We start from the raw sequence: 20,296 nt of genomic DNA, 5'->3' as shown, positions 1-20,296 counted from the left end.
ATATTAATGTGTTCCTTCTATACTATCATGACACATTCATCAATACATTGTTGGCATTCAGGTAAAAAAAAAAAAAAAAAAAACAAAGCATAATAAAATTGAAAAATGTGTGAGTAAAGGAAAAAAAGTCTCAAATGCAGTGCCGTGAACAGTGTATGCAGTGCACAAGACAAAAAAGGTAGTGTTCATGTACCATTTATCATACAGTACAACTTCAAAAATTCGAAGCGTCAAATATCCGAAAAGCCAAAGATCCGAACTTCAAAAATCTGAAATGTCAAAAATCCGAGCGCACTCCCGTGAAATATTAATAAACTCAAAATAATTTCAAAGCTCTCTCAGTCAAAAACCAGTGATTTTTCTTTAATGAGTTCAAATCAGTTTTTCCTTACAGAAATTAGTCAGCTTCCTCTGTGTGAAGTCAGAGTAATTTTTAGAAGTTTATAGGACTTTCTTTGTTAAATTATTGTACAATAGTTTCTCACAGAGTACGTAGTTACTGTAAATATTTCTCATTTTACTTTTACGTTCAGTAAATAATAAGAGTTAATATTTTTTATATTTATTTTGTTAAAAAATGTAATCACACATCGTAGCGTTATGTACTGTACTGTATATTATGAACATACATATTGTATAGCTACTTTATTTGATGAAATGACATACTATATCCCTAAACGATATTTTCTTGCTTTTTTTTTTTTTTTTTTTGAAAATCCGAACAATTTTAAAATTTGAACTACCTATGGTCCCAATTAGCTCGGATTTTTGATGTTCTGCTGTAAATTCTTCTCTACCTAAAAGCTTGTTTTTGATCATATCATATTAAAAACATTACTAAACACTTCCTTTATAGACATAGACTGATTTTTTTTTAAACAACAATTAACTAAATAATGAGCTTACGTTTACTTCAATAGTTAATGAATCAAAATATATTTTTTCACATAATAAAATTTATTTTATACGTTTCATGGCTTCTTGACCTTCCCTGATGTCATCACACCAAACTCATTGACTATAAATCACACAGTAATTGCAAGTCTCACTACCATCACCCCTGCAAGACTGTCTGCAACGAGACAGCGAGATCGCTGGGAAAGTTGTCTCAAGGCATTGAGTTTCTAAAGGCAACTAACTACCAAAATAATCAATGTAAAGATTAATTAAATTTCTGCATCTGATGAAATAACAGAGCATTGAAGAACATGCTTTCATAAGAAATTATTGCATTTTAGCTTAGGCTATGTTACATTTTATAACTAATTGCAGACTTATAGAACTGTTTTAGAATTATAGAGGCTTTATACTTCTTGCATAGCTGGAAAGAAAAAAAAAACTTTTTTTTTTAAATGGCTGAAAGCTAAATTAACGAAATTATCTGGCTTGATACCTCTAATTAAATAATTTAAAAGTAATTAATAATTACTTCAATGACAGTATGATTTTACACAAAATTTATTGTAATTATTTTAACTGCGAAAGCACTTATTTTTGGCGAAAGTGAACAGATCGGTGATTTCACGAGCTGAAAATTTCGTGAATTTTATATGAACAGAAAGGAAAGTTGATTACATATGAGGTAGTGAGAAGCAAAGGGTAACCAGTACAAATAGTAGGAGAACCTCTCCTCTGTCTTGAGGCAAGAGATAGTTCTAGTAGCCCTGGTAGGTGCAGCTGTGCAGCATGATTTAGAAAAAAATATCAATAAAAGCCTACCTAGGAGGTTATCTTTATACGCGTTTTACTCAGAACTTGAAAATGTCCACTTACATCCCTTTGCTTCTCACTGCCTCATATGTAGAGTTGGAATGTTTCGGGAGGTTAAAATTATCGTGAAAATTAAAGTTTCGCAAAAATAAGTGCTTTTACAGTACTAAATAAACAATGAGATAATTGTGTGTACATGTTAGCTACGTATTGGGAAATAAATAGTTTTGACAATAACTAGTTTGAAATTTTAGGCTAATGAAAAGTTTTTGAAATTGTTCATTTTGATTTCTAAAGGTCCAGCCCAAGTGAACTTTCTCCCAGAAGTACGTTAAACAAGCATGACCGGTCCAGAGATTCCACACTAAGAAACAAAGCCTCTTCTTCGGCATACCGAGTGGAATACAGCCCTTCGCCCCCGTATCCACCCAGCACACCAGTTCATAGGTCTACTGCTTCACCTTTCGAAGTATCATCCAGCTCAGGATCTTCCAGGTCTAAAACACCAGTGAAGACTTTCTACCTTGGAGAGGACAACACTTACCAGAGGGACCACATCAACAGCTGGAAGAAGAAAAGCAACCATTCCTTAGCAGATGCTGTGAGTTCCTCGCTTTCCATAGGGGATACTAATTCTCTGGGACGATCCAACTTGTCTGGTCATTATGGGGAACGGAGCGATTCTTTCTGCAGAGTTCCAAGAAGTAAAGTGAACGAACCGTTGCGTTACGAAGCTTTCAACAACGGCCCAATTTACAGCAAAGTATCTCGCGTCAGAACCGATAAAAATGTTCAGGTGTCAATGTCCGATGATGAAGACGATTCTACGCTGAAGAGACGAAATGGTCGGGATCATTCTGTCAGTCCCAACCGCTTTAATGGTAACAGGAGTCACATTACTTTACCAAGAACCGTAAAAATTTCGCACGAACCAGCGAAACCTTCTTATTCGACGAACTCCCTTTCTCATTCCAAATATTACAAGTCTTCGGATTCGTTGCACTCTCCAGGTTACAGCAGTTATTATTCTTCCAATGATTATGGAACTTCTTTCCGGAATGCGTCTTCGCCAATATATAACAACTCTTCATTCCATCGAGATGCCCGCAACAGTGACATCTATCGCAAGAGTGATTGGAATAGCTCTAATTACAATGACACTTATTCCAAGAACCGTGTCCACGAAGTCAAGATCAACAGAGCCAGTAGCCAAGATCACCTTGCTAACGGACGGAGCACGAAGACCAAATCTCCTGCCTCAACGAATTGGTACAACTCATCGTCTTCGCTCAAGACAAGAAAGATTCCCACATCTCCTCCAGAGTCAGGGTACCAATCTCCTTTTCCACCAACTCCACCGTCCAGTCCACCACCAAGGGTCATAAAAGTCTTAAATTCTGACCACTATGGAAGCTCTTCCTCAATGTCTCCTCCAGATTCCCCAATCCACGCGACCACTTCCTCAATACGTAAAAAATCTGCTTACCCATCTGGTAGCGCGTCCAGATCCAAGTCCTCTGGCGACTTGCGCACGTCACAGCTTTTTGCTCCAGAGTCATTCAGTCCTTTGGCTAGTCCCTTAAAATTGAAGACTGTGGGAGAAAAGAAAGATCAGAAAGATCGCCAGAAGTACTACCGAGTCAAACCTGGTCAAGACGGACAATCAGTGGTGGTGCAAGTACGTGATTGGAACGGACGTTGAACTTCAGAGAAACAGTTGCAAGTTCAAATTATTCTCTTTTTTATTATATCTGCTAAAAGATATCATTTTGCTTAAGTCTGTGTACTTTTTGAACTACTTTTGCTCATACAGATGCGTTTGTAAAAGCTTCGAATTGTATTGGTGGCATGTAAATAATACAACAGAACAGTTATGAGTATAAAAGATTGGCGCCTACAAAAAAAAAAAAAAAAAAAAAAAAAATGTTATGGATTATGCAAAAAACTATACATTTTTTTTTCTTTTTTAACACTCGCGCGAAAAATAAGATTGTCAGTTGCCTTCGGTTTTCGTATTTGCAGTACCACATTCATTGCTGCACAACTTGCTCACGTTGTATGTATTGTTCATGTTTTTTATTTTCTCAGGTGCTAAAAAATCAGAAAGCAAGTTTTATACAAGTTCTTCCTTTCCTCGAGTCATTTTGTCTTTCAAAATACTAATTACTAAGAAGTATATAAATAAAAAATAATGCAATAATAAGTATACACATAACTAAAATAAAATTAAAGGGCGTATAAATTGAAACTTTGGAAGTAAACGTAGTAATGAATATTCAAGAAAACCAAACATAATAAAATGTTACTAATAAATAAAAAATGAGGAAATTAGTATTAAAAACTAAGTAAAAGGAAAAGCCTCAGGGAAGCAGACGAGGAAACGAAAGGGATTTTTTTTTACCCTTACAAAAAATCTATAGCTATTTTGATTAGAAGAAAGCACATGTGTTCTTTCTGTTTCATGTTGCAGCGAAATAGCTTAAACTGTATGGGGGACGCTTACCATCTTCTCCTTAAAATTTTTGATCGAAATCCGTTAAATAGCAAACGGGAAAACAGAAATAATATGACGTATTTTGAAAGCAAAGTCAATACATCACGTAAACCGGTAACGACAGTTTAAGTCAAAACTTCGACATTAGTTACAATCTTGTAAGAGTACTCATCAATAAAACGTTTGAACGAAGACTACAGTTTCAAAAAATAAAGTGTGCGAATACAGATTTAATAATTTTTAATGTCTCCAGTTCACTCTGGTCGAAAAATCATTGGAAAAATTGAGAAAGGTCATATTAGCTAACTGGGTAAAGTAAAGTTTTTTTTTTATATTCTATGTAAAGTTTTTCTAGTCTTCCATTAAAAACTCTACACGAAAACAAAACACATAAACGACGATAGAAACGACAATATTAAAGCTAAAAAGTTCTCCAGTAGTTCCAACTTTGAACAGTAATGAAAAGCGTGCGAAAGAAGAGAAGCATTTAAAAAAATAAATAAATGTCGATGAAATTTAATAAGTATTTTCTCAGTTGAGTCTTCTTGAAAAAGAACTTTTACTTGTGGAAAAATTGAGAAATGTGATATTAGCTAGCTAAGTAAAGCTAGGTATATTTTTCTGTTTATGCATCCGTCTGTACGTCCATGGAACCAAAGCAACCAGTTAAAGGCAAGCGTTAACTTATTTATAGTTGGCAGTGTACATTTTATTATGATTAAATTATATGTTTATCATTGGGAAAAGTTGAATGAGCTATTTTACCACTAAGTTATAATTGAATAAATTATAATCAACTGAAAATATAATTTATCAATGTTTTCCATACTAGGAACTTATATTGTGATGTGTGGTAAATTGAGTTTCTACTCTAAAAATTGCTGCCAAAACATGATTTTTTTTATTCTACGAAAAATGGCAGCTACACTGTGTTGGAACAATGTAGTTCAGGGGTCCCCTATCTTTTTGTACCAGAGAGCATATTCTACAATATAGGTCGAACAGCGGGGACCAATTGTTTCAAGGTGAATTAAAAATTAGACAATTTAACTTCTCATATAAAAATTTTCTAATATTCTTGTGTAAAAGGAATAACTACTAATTTCACACAAAATATACAACGCTCAAAAATCCTTTATAAAAATATAAGAAACTCGAAGTCGATAAAATTTTTGTCATTGCATTTTATTGGCCATTAGTTTGTCATAAAGAGATGACGTCATAAATGATGTCATAAATGACCAGTCGTCAATGCGAGGATCTGCGAGTCGCGATCTCTAGTTCGATTTTATTGTAATCACTGTCGAATACAGAGTCGGAGCACGAGTTGATTTGTGTGCTACTCTTTTTGAGAAAGGAAATCTATACTTCTTTCAGTATCATTCAGAACTTCTCTCTCAGATGCAAAAGGAAAGAGATTGGAACCCATTTTGCATTGTGCTTTTATCAGTGTTGCATCCGTTTTTTTTTTTTTTTCAAAATTCAGAAATTCCATCTATTTTTATCGTCATCATATAGGGGACACGTAAAATGATCGTTGGGTACAGTGATGCCCGCTGGCATCGTATTGAGGAATCCTGGTGTAGTCAATCTGAAAATTTATACGAGTTTACGTTTTAACTTTGGAGTCAGATAAGGTGCCATAAGTCGAGAATCAAGGTGTTCTAGTATCAAAAATTCATTTTAATTATGAAGGGAAGTGATTTATGTAACTGATTCTTAGAAAGTTAAGAATCATTTTTCTCAACTTCATTGAACTCGAATTCAGTACCGCATTTACCCTAAACATAGGGTTAAAAAATGCATTCTGAAAAATGCGTGGTGCTTTGTTTTTTTAGTCGCATGTTTAAAGGTAAAACATGCTGATTTTTGTAATTGCATTTTGAAAAAGTTTTTTTTTTTTATGTTTTAATGTTTTAATCCATAATAAGTTTACTACATTGAACTCATTTATTTTTCGATGTATAATGAAAGTAATTAAGTAATGTTTTACGTTGTAATGTATTCTTACCTAATTTGGTTAATTTTTAGAAGAACTTAATCTAGGATTAATAATTTTATGTTCATACAATTTTACAAAATTGTTTTAAAACTGGTTTTAAAAATGGTGACTAATATTTGAAATAAAACTTTTTTATTATTTCACTAGTTTCATTTATTTATTTATTTATTAATCTGATTGATAAAAAGTGCTTAGTTTCATTACAGCTAAATGATTTTGCGCACTATAACTTGAGAATGCGCATAGGGTGTCAGCAGATTCCGCACACTGTTTATGCTACTATAATGTGAAAAAATAGAAATATTTTTTTTTTTTTTTTTAATATAATTCCAACAGGTTTGGTAACACTGAGGAACGCCGATTTTTGACTAACTTATGGTCTCCGAGTAGAAACATTATCTCAGTTTCAGTCTATCACGTCAAGTTTTAACGTAAGTATTAACCCTACGTCAAGTATTATACCAAGTAGTAGTATACCCCACGTCAAGTATTAACCCTTATAGGCATGATTTTTTAAAAACACTTCAAAATATGTTCTTTGGCTTTAAATTGTTGTTCAAAACATAAGAACAATACTTTATGAAGTCATAGTTTAATTTATGTAGGGTTTATGGTTAAACAACCACTTGGCAACATCCAGAATTATCTGAAAAAGCAACAAATAATTCACCATCAAATATTCGAATTACTATTTAAGTAGCAGAAAAATATTGCAATACAGTTATCGGTACATTAGTTCTAGAATAAGAATGATTTTAATAAAGGGTGTTTTTTGAGAGGTACAGAACTTTAAGTTGGCAACACTGATATGTGTGCCATTTTGATAGCTGTCACTTGTTTTGTGTTCAGTTCGGTTTTCCATTTCATCATGAATAGGCAACAAGGTGGTGCAAAACATGCCACACAGCGCGTGTCACAATTGATTTATTGAAAGAAACGTTCGGTGAACGAATAATTTCGCATAATGGACCCGTGAATTGGCCTGCAAGATCATGCAATTTAACACCGGTGGACTACTTTTTGTGGGGTTATGTGAAGTCTTCTGGTCTACACCGATAAGCCTTAGACAATTGACGCCTTGGAAGAGAACATTCGCCACCTTATCACTGATATACGGCCTCTATTATTGCTGCAAAAAGTTAGAAAATTGGACTTTCCGATTATAGACCAAGAGCTGAGCCCATAAAATACGATTTATCTCTTTTATGGCTTGTGACCGGTTAAAATAGTAAAAAATGCAATGAAAAAAACTTTGGCTCTAATGCCCCCCACTAATTTTGGGTCACACGGTTGCGTGGGTGGATGAAAGGTCAAAAAAAAAAAAAAAGAAAAATATTAAAGTGATGAGTTAAATAGCTAAAAATTATATAATAACATTAAATTAATAAGGAAAAACACACGGTTGCGTGGGTGGATGAAAGGTCAAAAAAAAAAAAGAAAAATATTAAAGTGATGAGTTAAATAGCTAAAAATTATATAATAACATTAAATTAATAAGGAAAAACACGTAGCGAATTTCTCCCCCAGCTATGTTGGGGCGAACGTGGTGCCCCCCAGGGATAAAGTATCGATTATTAAACTAAAAAAAAATGATCACTTTCGTGGGGGGGAATTTTACAGGGTATTAGTTTCATTATTTTGATTGCCAAAAAAAAATCCCCCCCCCCCAGTAACTATGGGTCAATTTGTCAAAAAAAAATTTTTTGTTCCTCTTTATTTCGTCCAAGTCGAGTATTATTCGAACTTACGCATGACTGTTTAAATTGCAAAAAAAAACCCCAGTTTGAACGTTTATTCGTTAAAAAAAACTCGCAGCAATTCCCCCCCCCCCCACACACACCTATGGAGGGGGTTGCTACGCGGTGCACGGTTTTACAACGTGGTGCCCCCCCCCAGGGGTGGATTATCGATTGATTAAATTAAAAATAAATGATCACTTTCGTGGAGGGAATTTTACAGAGCATACATTTAATTGTTTTAGTTTCAAAAAGAAAAAAAAATCTCTCCCCCTCCAGTAACTATGGATCAATTTGTCAATTTTTTTTTTTTTTTTTTTTTTTTTTTTTTTTTTTTGTTCCTCTTTATTTGGTCCGAGTCGAGTACTATTTGAACTTTAGCCTGACCGCTTAAATTGCAAAAAACAAAGCTTGGATGTTTATTCGTTAAAAAAAACTCGTAGCAAATTCCTCCCATCTATTTGTGTGTGTGGGGGGGGGGATTGCTAGGCGGTGCGCGGTTTTACAATGTGGTGCCCCCCCCCCAGGATTGAATTATCGATCGATTAAATAAAAACAAATAACTGTCGTGAAGGAATTTCAGAGTATACATTTAATTGTTTTAATTGCAAAAAAAAAAAAAAAAAATCTCCCCCTACCCCAGTAATTATGAGTTTATTTCACAAACAAAAGTGATTTAATGTTAAAATTGCAATAACGATTCTTTTTACGTGTAAATTTTAATGCGTTAATCCGATGCGTTAAAAGAATTTTTAAAATAATAATTTGGTAATTCATATAGATTTATTTACCTTCATCATATTGGTTGTGATAGTGTCTATCTAGTTTGATAAAAATGTTCCTACAATTTCGATGATCTGCTTCTGTTAAGAACTCGGAAAAATCTAAATCACAGAATCTCAGTTTTCAGTGTTTTCGAATCTTTGAAACTTTTATTCTTTCAAATCAAGTTTCTGTCAAGACATTCAGTCTTTTATCTAATGGCTGGCTACACTTAAAATTACCCTTTAAAACACTCATAATATAAAAACATCAAAATTTATTTTTGAAAAAAGGATTTTTTTTACGTTTTCAGTTAAGGATGCGGTACAGCGTGCTCCGAAAAGAAAAACCAACAGCTATAACGACTTCACTGTGTTGGCTACAGTTGAACACTGATGTACGGACGATGAATTGCTTCCTTTCATTTTGAAAAATATTTCAAAATTTCTAATTTAAATTTAAAAAAAAAATTTTGGGGAGGGGATTTTTTTTTTTTTTTTTTTTTGCTACAATCTCTGTAATTGCACTTGCTACAATCTCTAAATTGCACACAACTTGCTGTAAACTCTGAGAAAATCCCCCCTCTCTACGAAAGTAATCTTTTTTTTATTTAATCAATCGATACTTCACTGGGGGCAACAAGTTCGCCCCATAGCTGGGGGGGGGGGGATTTTCTACCTGTTTTTTTTTTTTACCGAATAAATAATTGCAACTTTCTTTTGCAATTTAAGAGGTCATGGGAAAGTTCGAATAGTACTCGACTCGGACCAAATAAGGAGAAACAAAAAAATTTCTATTGACAAATTGACCCATAGTTACTGGGGGGGAGAGATTTTTTGGCAATCAAAATAATGAAACAAATACCCTGTAAAGTTCCCCATCCCCAACCCCACGAAAACGATCTTTTTTTTTTTTTAATTTTAACAATCGATATTCACTTCTGGGGGGGGGGCTTCCACATTCGCCCCAACATAGCTGGAGGGGGGGGGGGATTTGCTACGTGTTTTTTTTTTATTAATTTAATGTTATTATATAATTTTCAGCCATTTCACTTATGTTAATATTTTTCTTTTATTTTGACCTTTCATCCACCCAAGCAGCGTGTGACCCAAAAATAGTGGGCGGGGGGGGGGGGGATTAGAGTCAGAATTTTTAATTACATTTTTTTATTATTTTAATCGGCCACCCGCCATAAAATAGTTAAACCGTGTTTTGGGGGCTCAGCTCTTGGTCTACAGGGACGACGGGTTCGAACTGAAAAATTTATTTTGTGTTGAATAGTCCATTTATTGAGGAAGGCTATAGGCTATATAACATTGCGCTTTGACTAATAGCAATGGAGCAGCAATAAGAAATGTAATGAAAACGGGAAAATTTATATAATTGTATAAAATGTTTGGAACGCCGAATACACGTACATTTTTGAGGTAGACCGTGCAACGCCGGGCAATGCAGCTAGTAGACTCATAATTGCTGGGGAGGGAAGATTTTGTTTTGCAATTAAAACAATTAAATGTATACTCTGTAAAATTTCCTCCACGAAAGTGATCATTTTTTATTTAATGAATCGATAATTCACCCCTGGGGGGGGGGGGCGGGCACCACGTTGTAAAACCACGCACCGCGTAGCAGCCCCCTCCATAGGTGTGTGTGGGGGGGTATTGCTAGGAGTTTTTTTTAACGAATAAACGTTCAAACTTTGGGGGGTTTTTTGCAACTTAAACATTTGAATAATACTCGACTTGGACCAAATAAAGAGGAACAAAAAAATTTTTTTTCACAAATTGACCCATAGTTACTGGGGGGGGGGGATTTTTTTTGGCAATCAAAATAATGAAACTAATACCCTGTAAAATTCCCCCCCCCACGAAAGTAATCATTTTTTTTTTAGTTTAATAATCGATACTTTATTCCTGGGGGGCACCACGTTCGCCCCAACATAGCTGGGGGAGAAATTCGCTACGTGTTTTTCCTTATTAATTTAATGTTATTATATAATTTTTAGCCATTTAACTCATCACTTTAATATTTTTCTTTTTTTTTTTTTTGACCTTTCATCCACCCACGCAACCGTGTGACCCAAAATTAGTGGGGGGCATTAGAGCCAAAGTTTTTTTCATTGCATTTTTTACTATTTTAACCGGCCACAAGCCATAAAAGAGATAAATCGCTTTTTGGGGGGTCAGCTCTTGGTCTATTAGACTTTCTCCGAGCCAGCCGAGGTGACCATATGCCAGAAATCACATTTAAATAAAAATTGCAAAGAATCATCTTTCGAATAAAGCAACATTCATGACAATTAACAACATTTAACTGTGTTTTATTTGAACCTAAAGTTCTTTATCTCTAAAATAAACACCCTTTATGTGTTTACGTTTTGTGGTCTCATGTTACGTGCTATCATCCAATTGTTTAAATGAACAGGTTTCTGGGTGATTTTCAACCACATATTACTTGTAGGTAATCGTAATTTAAAGACCTTGAATGGATAGGTTCTGAAAATATGCAAATAAGTGGCAGAAACTTCAGGCTCATATTGCTCAGCTTAATAAATTGATGAAATGCGGTAATATCTACCAAATAATATTTCTTCTTCCTCTCTTAGTCTTCATAATGTTCTTCAACCATTGCGATGAAATTGAGAAAGTATTTCATGTTTTACAATTTGATTCATAGGAATTCCCGAGTGCGGATTGTGAACTTGTTCAATATACAGAGAGATAATGATTAAACGGGGTTAAAAATAGCGTTCATAATACTGGGGTGTTCGTTCATATTACAGGGTGTTCAGAATGCAAAAAGGTCAGCCTATGCTAAGTCTAGGGAGTCGCGCGTGAACCATCAAAATGTGTTCAGAATATCGGGGTGTTCACATTAGGAGTGTTCAGATAGAGAGAGAGTTTACTGTATCCATACGGTAACACGATGTCAGATTACAATTTCCTATATTTGTTAAGCGTGATTAAGGTCCGAGAGGGGGGGGGGGGGGTTGCCCTCAAAATCTCCCTTGAGAAGCCTCTGGGAGTTTTTCCTTTCACAGGTGCCATTTTCAATTTTCGAAGCTAGCGCCACTTACAGAGGGAGGCCGCAAATTTAAAATTCTGTGAGGGGAAAAATCGTCAATTTGACGAATGAAACTACGAATTTTATCGAAAGATAAATGCGAGAATACACACATGGATACTTGAATGAGAAGATTATTAGATGTCACCTGTAATTGTATTAAAGAATTGCAAATTTTGCAATGCTGTCTTCAAATTTGCCGAATAAGGATATTATTGGGAGGTCGCAGTGACATCCCGTGACCTCCTATCGGGGTGGCCTGGCCCTATGTGTAACTAATATTTCACTATTGGAGAAAAATGATGGTAAAAGGATCAAGATAAAAAACTAAGAATTATAAATAAAGCTTAAATAGTTTTTTAAATAGCTTTCCTTGATAAGTTAAAGCTCTACATTAACGGTCGCCAGTCGCTAATGGGAGACCATTTCATTACAAATGCCAACCAAAAGGTCAATTCTAGTCAACAAAGGAAGCGACTGTGTTTCTTCGTTAAAAATCATTTCGTTTATCGTGCTAGCACGCTTCCAATCCTGAGACGTTCAACGCATCTGTAGAGTCCACCTTGGCAACGTAATTCGGGCTAAACTACCTTATATTTTTTGCGCTGAACATATTATTTTTCAAAAATAGCTACCAAAAGTTAAAAATGGCTACCATATTTTGTGACTATGGTAACCAGTGGCTACTTTTCAGAATTCCTAGTTTAGAGCTTGATGATCAGTTTAAGTCTTTATAAACAGGCTTGCCTTATTTCTGACATGTTCAACCACCAGAATGCCCCACCGCCGCCCCTCTTCCCAGCGTCGCGAGTATTCAAAAGGGTACACACCCCTGACTGGCTTTTAAAGTATTTTACAGGTCTGGTCATTCTCAATGCTATGAGTAAATAGTCACTAATTATGAACCTAAAACAAGGATAATAAGAAATGACACAAGCAGATAAATTTCAAACTTTTACTTCTTGCACGTTAATATTGTTACGCGTTCAATGCAACTTCAAACTTTCTTTGAATGACGACACAGTTCTTGAGAAAACACAGGAGATTTATTTACAGTTATGTACAAGAAATATCGTTCGCAACTACTAAATTAACCATAGCAATTAGGCAAATATCAATTAACACCGTAAACTCAACGATTAAACACATATTTACACGTATCCAAATACGCGAAAGCACAGCTCAAAGGCTAATACACACAATAACAGAGCTAACGGCCCAGGCAGTTTAAAAAGCAAAACTAACTCTCCCATTCAAATGCCACACAGCTTTTATACTGCTTTGGAAAGTTTGACAAAATTCTAAATACTTCTCGATGTTTTCTTTTTATTCCATTCACAAATCTTATCGTTTAGAAATGGAGGGACCATATACCTCATTCGAATGTAAGGGGGTTGTATATTCATTACAAGAAACTATTTACAGGTTAAGTTACTACAATAGTTTTAGATGAAGAATAATGGAATAAACACCAAATTTAGCCAGATTACAACAAATTAATCACAAAAATAATTACTATTTACAGAATTCGTAACAATATTTACAAGCTAATTTAGTAAGAAGAAGCACTTTGAACGAGGAATAAAGAATTGAACAATATTTATAAAAGTCTTTTTTAATTTTAATCTTGTTGCAAAAATCCTCACAAGCTAATCCGATATTAATTTTTCAAATCAATGTTACAAAGGACCAAGTAATTATCCAAGATAATCCTTTCCAGTTCATTATTTTCAGACTTTTTTGGTCATTTGTAATCAAATTTATCTCTTACCGGGACATGAAGTAAACCGAGCGGGACACCGGGATTTTGTCTGAAAACCGAAAATGTCCCGATTAAAACCGGGACGTCTGGCAAGCGAAGCCCATTTATAAATACCCTATATTTTTCTCCAAGTAACTTTCCCCAAGTCATTTCCGTTTTGGCTTCAGTCAGCTTGATAAATAAAATTTTTACCTCTAACGTGATGACAGTATTTTCTCTGAATTTAGTCATGCTCAGAGCTGACTTTTATCATCAGTTTCTCCACATTCGGCACATTTTCACCGTGTCATGACTCGTGGTGTCAACAGGAAACAAACCGTGCGTACCCATTTGTCATAACACCAAAGGTGTCGACAAGAGACATTTATAACATTCGTTCTACATTTTTCAGGTTTGTTGAATTACGTGCCCAGTTAAAGTTCCCGTTCAGTGAAGTGAGATTTGATCAACACTGCAGAATACGATTATATGACGTATCTTAAGATCAAGATTAAGTCAACACGTCGGCAGTTATCTTTTAAACTTATACTTTTAAAATGGTAATCACAATGAAGTTATTAATCACTCATGCTTTTTTAAAGAGGGAAAGTGTGATGTTCTTTTTGAAAGTTGTTTTGAATAACAACTTTTTTTTTAAGCACTCTTCCAAAATGAAAATGTTAACAAAGTGAAAGGAAGAAAGAGATTTATTCAAGCACATGTGTATCGAATATCTTTCATTTATTTTGTGAGCCTTATTACGAGCGTATTTTTATTTATATATTAAAACGGACAATTTGATTAGTTTTAGTTCCCTTCCGACGAAAAAAAAAAAAAAAAGAAGTTTTTGTGAATATAAAACAGGGAAGCTTTACGAAACTGCTACGATTTTAAAGTAAATATGCATTCTGTTTAATATTGATCACACTAGTCTCAATTTGCTAAACATAGTCCTTTCAACTAATTTTTACTATAATAACTCGAACACAATTCGCCATATTTTTTAAGACGACGCAGGATACTTGATTTGAAACAAATATCACCATCTCTTCCAAAGCCTGACTATGATTTTTGAAGACACTGGGCACAAAATTTTTTTGGTGTCCCCCCCCCCTTCTGCTTACTCTATATAGCGAAGCAATAAAATATTTTGATACTTCCGTATTAACACAGCCATGCTAAATTTGGCGGTATGTTATATTACATAATCTATTCATACATTATAAAAGAAAAGGAACGTGTGCAGGTAAAAGGCAAAAACTGCAAATATTTTTCATATTTCCTTTTTTTTTCCTTTTTTTTTTCGCATTTTTTTTCATCTATTGTACGTTAGCTTTATTGCACAAGTTTGCTTATTTGGTTTCCGCTGAAAAAAAAGATCGAAAACAACGTCTAATATCAACATTTCCCTATTGTTAGTATTGAATCCAAAACGCGTATCTTCAAATATCTCGACAACTCATTTCTGCAGATACTGCCGTTTACCTGCACACGGCAGTATAGTATACGATAGTTAAACATTATAATATAAGATGTCGTCAAACTTTGTCCGTTGCAGTAAACCGTAAATTTCAATGAGTCCAATTAAAACTTTATCTACAGATTTGGTACCCCCCAAATGTTATAGCCCCGGTCCCGTACCGCATGTGTCCATGCCTTAATCTGGCCCTGATCTCTTCTACTGTTTAGTACAGAATGTAAGACACCTCACAGATTCATAAATTAGAAAACTTCCTCCAAATCTAACAAACACTTTTGATGAGCCTGCTCAGGACAAATGTTTAAAACTTTAGCACATAATTCAAGCTAAATGTTACCCAAGTCAAAGAAACAGTAGAAAAAAGGTCTATTTATTCTTTAGGTTATGGGCTTATAAAGAGGGGTACAAGAAGAGGCGGCTGACCCTTTCAAATCCAAAAATATTTTTAGTAAAACCAAAAAAAAAAAAAAATCAAAAATTGTTTAATTGATTTTTGTTTCTATTTCTAAACGTATGAATGAGTTCGGCTCAAATAACTTTGTGCCTGACTTTGAAAGGGTAGGAGAAAATGGGGCACACGTGAACAATTTTTTCATTTCTTAATTTCTCAAAAAACATTAACTTTTCTCAGAGCAAAAGTGTCCCCATGATTGAGTAGTCTTCTCTCTGTGCTCTGAAATTTTTCCAGATAAAGGGGTCACAGTACCTTTCAAGCAATTTTTTCTAATTTAAGTCAATTCTATTTTTTGTTGAAACCATAACATGCTTACTTACTTTGTAATCAATATTTTTTTTAAAAAAATGTTAAAATATTGCTTACTTTTTTTAAAAATTCAAAACATTTAGGAAAATTTCAATTTTTAAAATCCCTAAGGCTTTTTTGTTTTTAAATTAATATAAAAAATGTTTTTGCTAAACGATCACAATCATCATCTCTAAAAATCTGTGCATTCATTTGCTTTTGGGTTTACCAGAAAATTTTCTGTGATCAATTACGGAAAAAAACGTAATTTTTTTCAAAAAAATTTGGTTTTTAAAGGTGTAACATGCTCTAAACATTTGAATAATTTATAAAATGCTTATCCAATGCACAGTTTTGTTAAATATATTGTCTTAATTGCAAAAAGTATTACTTTAAAGCTGTATCTTTAATAGGAAAAAATCCTTAGGGATTCTTAGGACACGAAAACACACACACACAAAAAAAAAAAAAAAAAAAAAAAAAAAAAAAAAAAAAACGATCATCGAGAAAAATCAATTTGAAGTTTTCTTTTTGTATAAGAACACATAGCGAGCATGACCTAAAACCAGTCATAACTTTTTAAACATTTGAACTAAAGCAATGAAACTTTTCCCCTGTGTTAGGACTAGTGTTTAGTTTCGAAATAAGCAATATTTTTTTTTTTTTTTGGATTGTTTGGTCATTTTTGAAGTACTGTAACCCCTTAAAAAATATATATTTTTTTAATTTTTGGAATTAAAAAAAAAAGTCTATTGTTCACATGTGCCCCTTTTTGGGGAGTACATACGAAAAAGCTTGGGGCAGATACAGGGTGTCCTGAAAAGGATTAACTGTTTTGAAAAATGCATTACAGGAAAACGGTTAATGATAAAAATGTAATTCTTCCAGAAACTTAATGTGGCGGGTGGTAAAATTTTCTCCTCCAAAGTAGCGAATTTTAGTTCAGCAATTTTCCAATAGATTTCCACGGGCTTCAGATAGTAAGCCCGTGAATCAAAGGAAGAGTGAACACTACTTTTTCGAAAAATTCGAATCATACTTTTTCGAAAAATGTTTTTAATGAACAAAATTACGTGACAATTTTTCAAAATGTCGACCTTCGGCTGAAATCACATGCCGCAATCGAAGGAAAAAATCGGCGAATTTTATTTCTTCGTTTTTGACTTACATTTTTACTATCTGCAGCGCCATCTATTGAAAAATTTTTGAACTAAAATTTGGAACTGTGTGGGAAAAAATTTACCGTCTACCACACAAATTTTCTGCAAGAATTTATTTTTTATCATTAACCGTTTTCCTGTTATAAATTTTTGAAAACAGTCAGTCTCTTTCAGGACACCCTGTATGAACACGGTTGAAAACTGTCAGACAAGCATCATATTTCAATGGTAAACCCTTTAATATGAAATATATACGCATATACAAATCAAATTAAAGGGTTTGTAGCCTATAATCCCCTGTAATAGTAACCTGAGTCAGTTTTAAATTGCGCAGTAATTTTCAATAAGAAAATATTTTTTCGCACTATATATCTCTGCTCACTATCAAATTTTTAAGTTTCGTAGTATGTTCTAATCACTGGATCAACAAGAAAACAAACTCATAAGACTAAACAATACCGAGAATATATTATTATGTAAAGTTTATTCTTGTTATATAGCGCGTTTATGCTTCATACAGAATATGATGATGAATTTAAAAATTATTTTGAACTTCAGTTTTATGTAAAGAAAAAAATAAGTCTTTTTTTTCTCAAAAGTACAAAATTTGGTTGCTTCAAAGTAACTTTTGAATTGAAAGTCAAGAGTGAAATTGCAAAATAATCATTTAATTATTCAACTGAATAGAACCTAAGGAGTGTCGTGCCCTGTAATTATGTGTCTGTATGAGCGAGTGTTTTTTCTCCCCCATTAAATAATGCGGTGGTTCTCAACCTTTTGCTATTGAAAACCACTTGAATCCGAATCTAAGCACACCATACATACGACAGAAACAATATTTTCCCAACAATTATATTAGGTGAAATGAGATACATTCAAAAGTTTTCTTTTATAAGGTTAACTGCAACTATAATAAGAAGAAAAAAAGGAATATAGTTCGCGCAGATAATAGCTTTTCGCGTGGCCCACATGAAAATTGCTTGCGGATCACTAGTGATCCGCGGAATACCGAAACACAGACTGAAAACCACTAGACTGCACGAAAGTCGTATCTACACTTTCTATCAAAATGGAGTTACAGTCACCAAGTGATTCTTTGTCACATATTTTACCTAAATACAGTGTTTTATGGTCATTTGTGAATCGTAAATATTTTTCAAAAAACTCGGAAAAAGTTGCCCTCTGTATCAAATACATGGAAGCATAAAACTTTAAACGGCAATTTCTCATTTTTAACTCAGGTGCAGATACGACTTTTGCACTTAGCACGACAGTAGAATAATATACAAAGTAACCAAATAGCGTAATGTAAACCGTTAACCAAATTTAAATACCTAAAAACGCATTTCCGTGGCATTGTTTCACGACTAGCCGTCTTTTTTTCCTCGACGCTTCCAAAAAAAAAAAAAAATTGCCAGACTGCACAAACCCCAGCCAGCAGTATTCTGATGACCGCCTGTTTTTTCAATCTCAGTCCGCACCCAGCATTATTTAAATTCTCCCGTAAAAATAAGAACCGGTATTATCCATTATACCTCCCCATGGTCAAATGAAAATACCTCTTTCTCAAACCATGACACCCTTCGAATATGCATTATGCCCCTTTGGTACTCAAAAGCAACCTCCCAGACATTCTAAAGCTGAAAAATAATCCACTCAGAATTTAAATAAGTTTACCATGTCCGCGCATTATTTGACTATGTAAACACAGAGGAAACTCGAACATTGTTTCAAACCGTAGATAAGAGCTCTTTATCTAAAAGGTGTTCCAGGCGCACATTGGAAAACGCATGCATTATGTAGGTGTCGCCTTCAAAAAGGAGAAATGTAGGCAGTACATGGGCGAGGCCTACGCAGTTGTTGTCTGCTGAAATTGATTTGCAAGGGCAGACATTCAGATAAGATTTTTAAAAAGTAAACTAATTGGCGATACATTAAATTCATATTCATTGGGTTCAGGATTAGATCGCATTTAAGATCAAATGTAATACAATCCTTTATGGTAACTTTGAGCCAGGACAGCATGTAGGGGATTCAGGAGCGGCAAATTCAACCTTTGGCTCTGAGCAACTAATGTGTACTTAAACTTAACTGGGCGTGGTCTTCGTTTTTTTTTAAATTTATTTATTTTTTTTTTCTAAATACAATTTGCATTGAATTCATAGCTTTTCTTACCTCCATGGAAAAACTTCAAAGTTATAGGCCTACTTTGAACCATGAGAAATGATACTGCACCACTTATATTTTTTTGCATTGGAGGGGTTCTTTGTGCCCTCGAAACACTTGTATGCTGTTCTCTGTAAATCTGTGCTATTTAACGTTGAATTATTTTCTTTTACTTGGCAAAATTGCTTGAAAAGATGAGGCATTTATATATTATTCACTTTTAATACAATGTCTTAATAGTATTTGCAAGAACTAGTAAATCATGTCATAAACAGTGAGATATTAACGTTAAAAACACGTTTTATAGTAACGCTATTTGAACCGTATGCGGTTACTTTATTTCAGCGTTGAAAAAACTGTAAGAAAAATAGATTAAACAACGAAATATATTAGAGTTGAAAACATGTTTAGACGCTAACGTTGTCCAACTTAATGCGTAACGTTTTTTCAACGTTTTAAAAACGCATGCATGCTACTTGGGGTTTTTACTCACTCTATTAAAAACTAATTGCTATATTTGAACACTTTTGTACTGATACTGATGGTTTTGTGAATTTGTTTGAACATTTTATAAATTTCCAGGTGCTATGCTACCATTTAACAACATTTGCAACGTTCCCTCCCTCCCTCCATAAATTAGTACCAAACGAATTGAAAAAAATTCACAGTTCACACTGAAGTCATGTCCCATTTTGCAAGGGTTCTATCACCGGTAGACCAAAAAGATTAGTTTGCTTTCTTCCGAATACTCGATTCGTTAGCTAATAGGTAGTTTTATGCGATTTCTGGTGGAAGAGACGATCACCGGCAACACAATCACCGGGGATCATCGGTGATCAACAAATTACACAGGTCTACATGTTTTTTTGGTGTTTTGAATTTGACAAGTGTCCTTAGCTAATACAAGTACGCTGATTCTGATTATGAATTTGTTTTTAACCCATCACGTCAAGATTTTTCACAAAATTTAAAAAACCTTATGATATATTTTATACTAAAGTCAAAAAGTACCTTATGGATATTTCATAAATTTCATTGGAATAGTTTCTTTAAAATGTCCTACCGCCAAGAAAACCAAATGTGGCCATCAACAAAACCAAATATTCACCCCCCAAAAATACGAAAGAAAATAAACACGCGATTAAGGACAGATTACATGACAGAACAAGCTGGGTTTTTCACTCCTCTGTATCTCAGCCCCATGAAGACCCCCCGAAGTTGATTTTTGGTATACTCAATC

The 20,296-nt window shown here is 34.1% G+C and overlaps 1 protein-coding gene across 1 annotated transcript in view; it reads left to right on the top strand.

Moving 5' to 3' along the window:
• The window catches only part of LOC129219997 (serine/arginine repetitive matrix protein 4-like), an 85,838-nt gene extending 82,309 nt beyond the window's left edge, over positions 1-3,529 (top strand). The window contains exon 8 of the mRNA XM_054854322.1: positions 2,008-3,529. Coding sequence (XP_054710297.1) covers positions 2,008-3,412 — 1,405 coding nt within the window. The 3' untranslated portion in view covers positions 3,413-3,529. The remainder of the gene's footprint in view (positions 1-2,007) is intronic.
• The last annotated feature ends 16,767 nt before the right edge of the window (positions 3,530-20,296 follow it).

The sequence above is a fragment of the Uloborus diversus genome, chromosome 4 (assembly GCF_026930045.1).
Source record: "Uloborus diversus isolate 005 chromosome 4, Udiv.v.3.1, whole genome shotgun sequence".
NCBI lineage: Eukaryota > Metazoa > Arthropoda > Arachnida > Araneae > Uloboridae > Uloborus > Uloborus diversus.
This window is presented reverse-complemented; position numbering and strand designations above follow the sequence as displayed.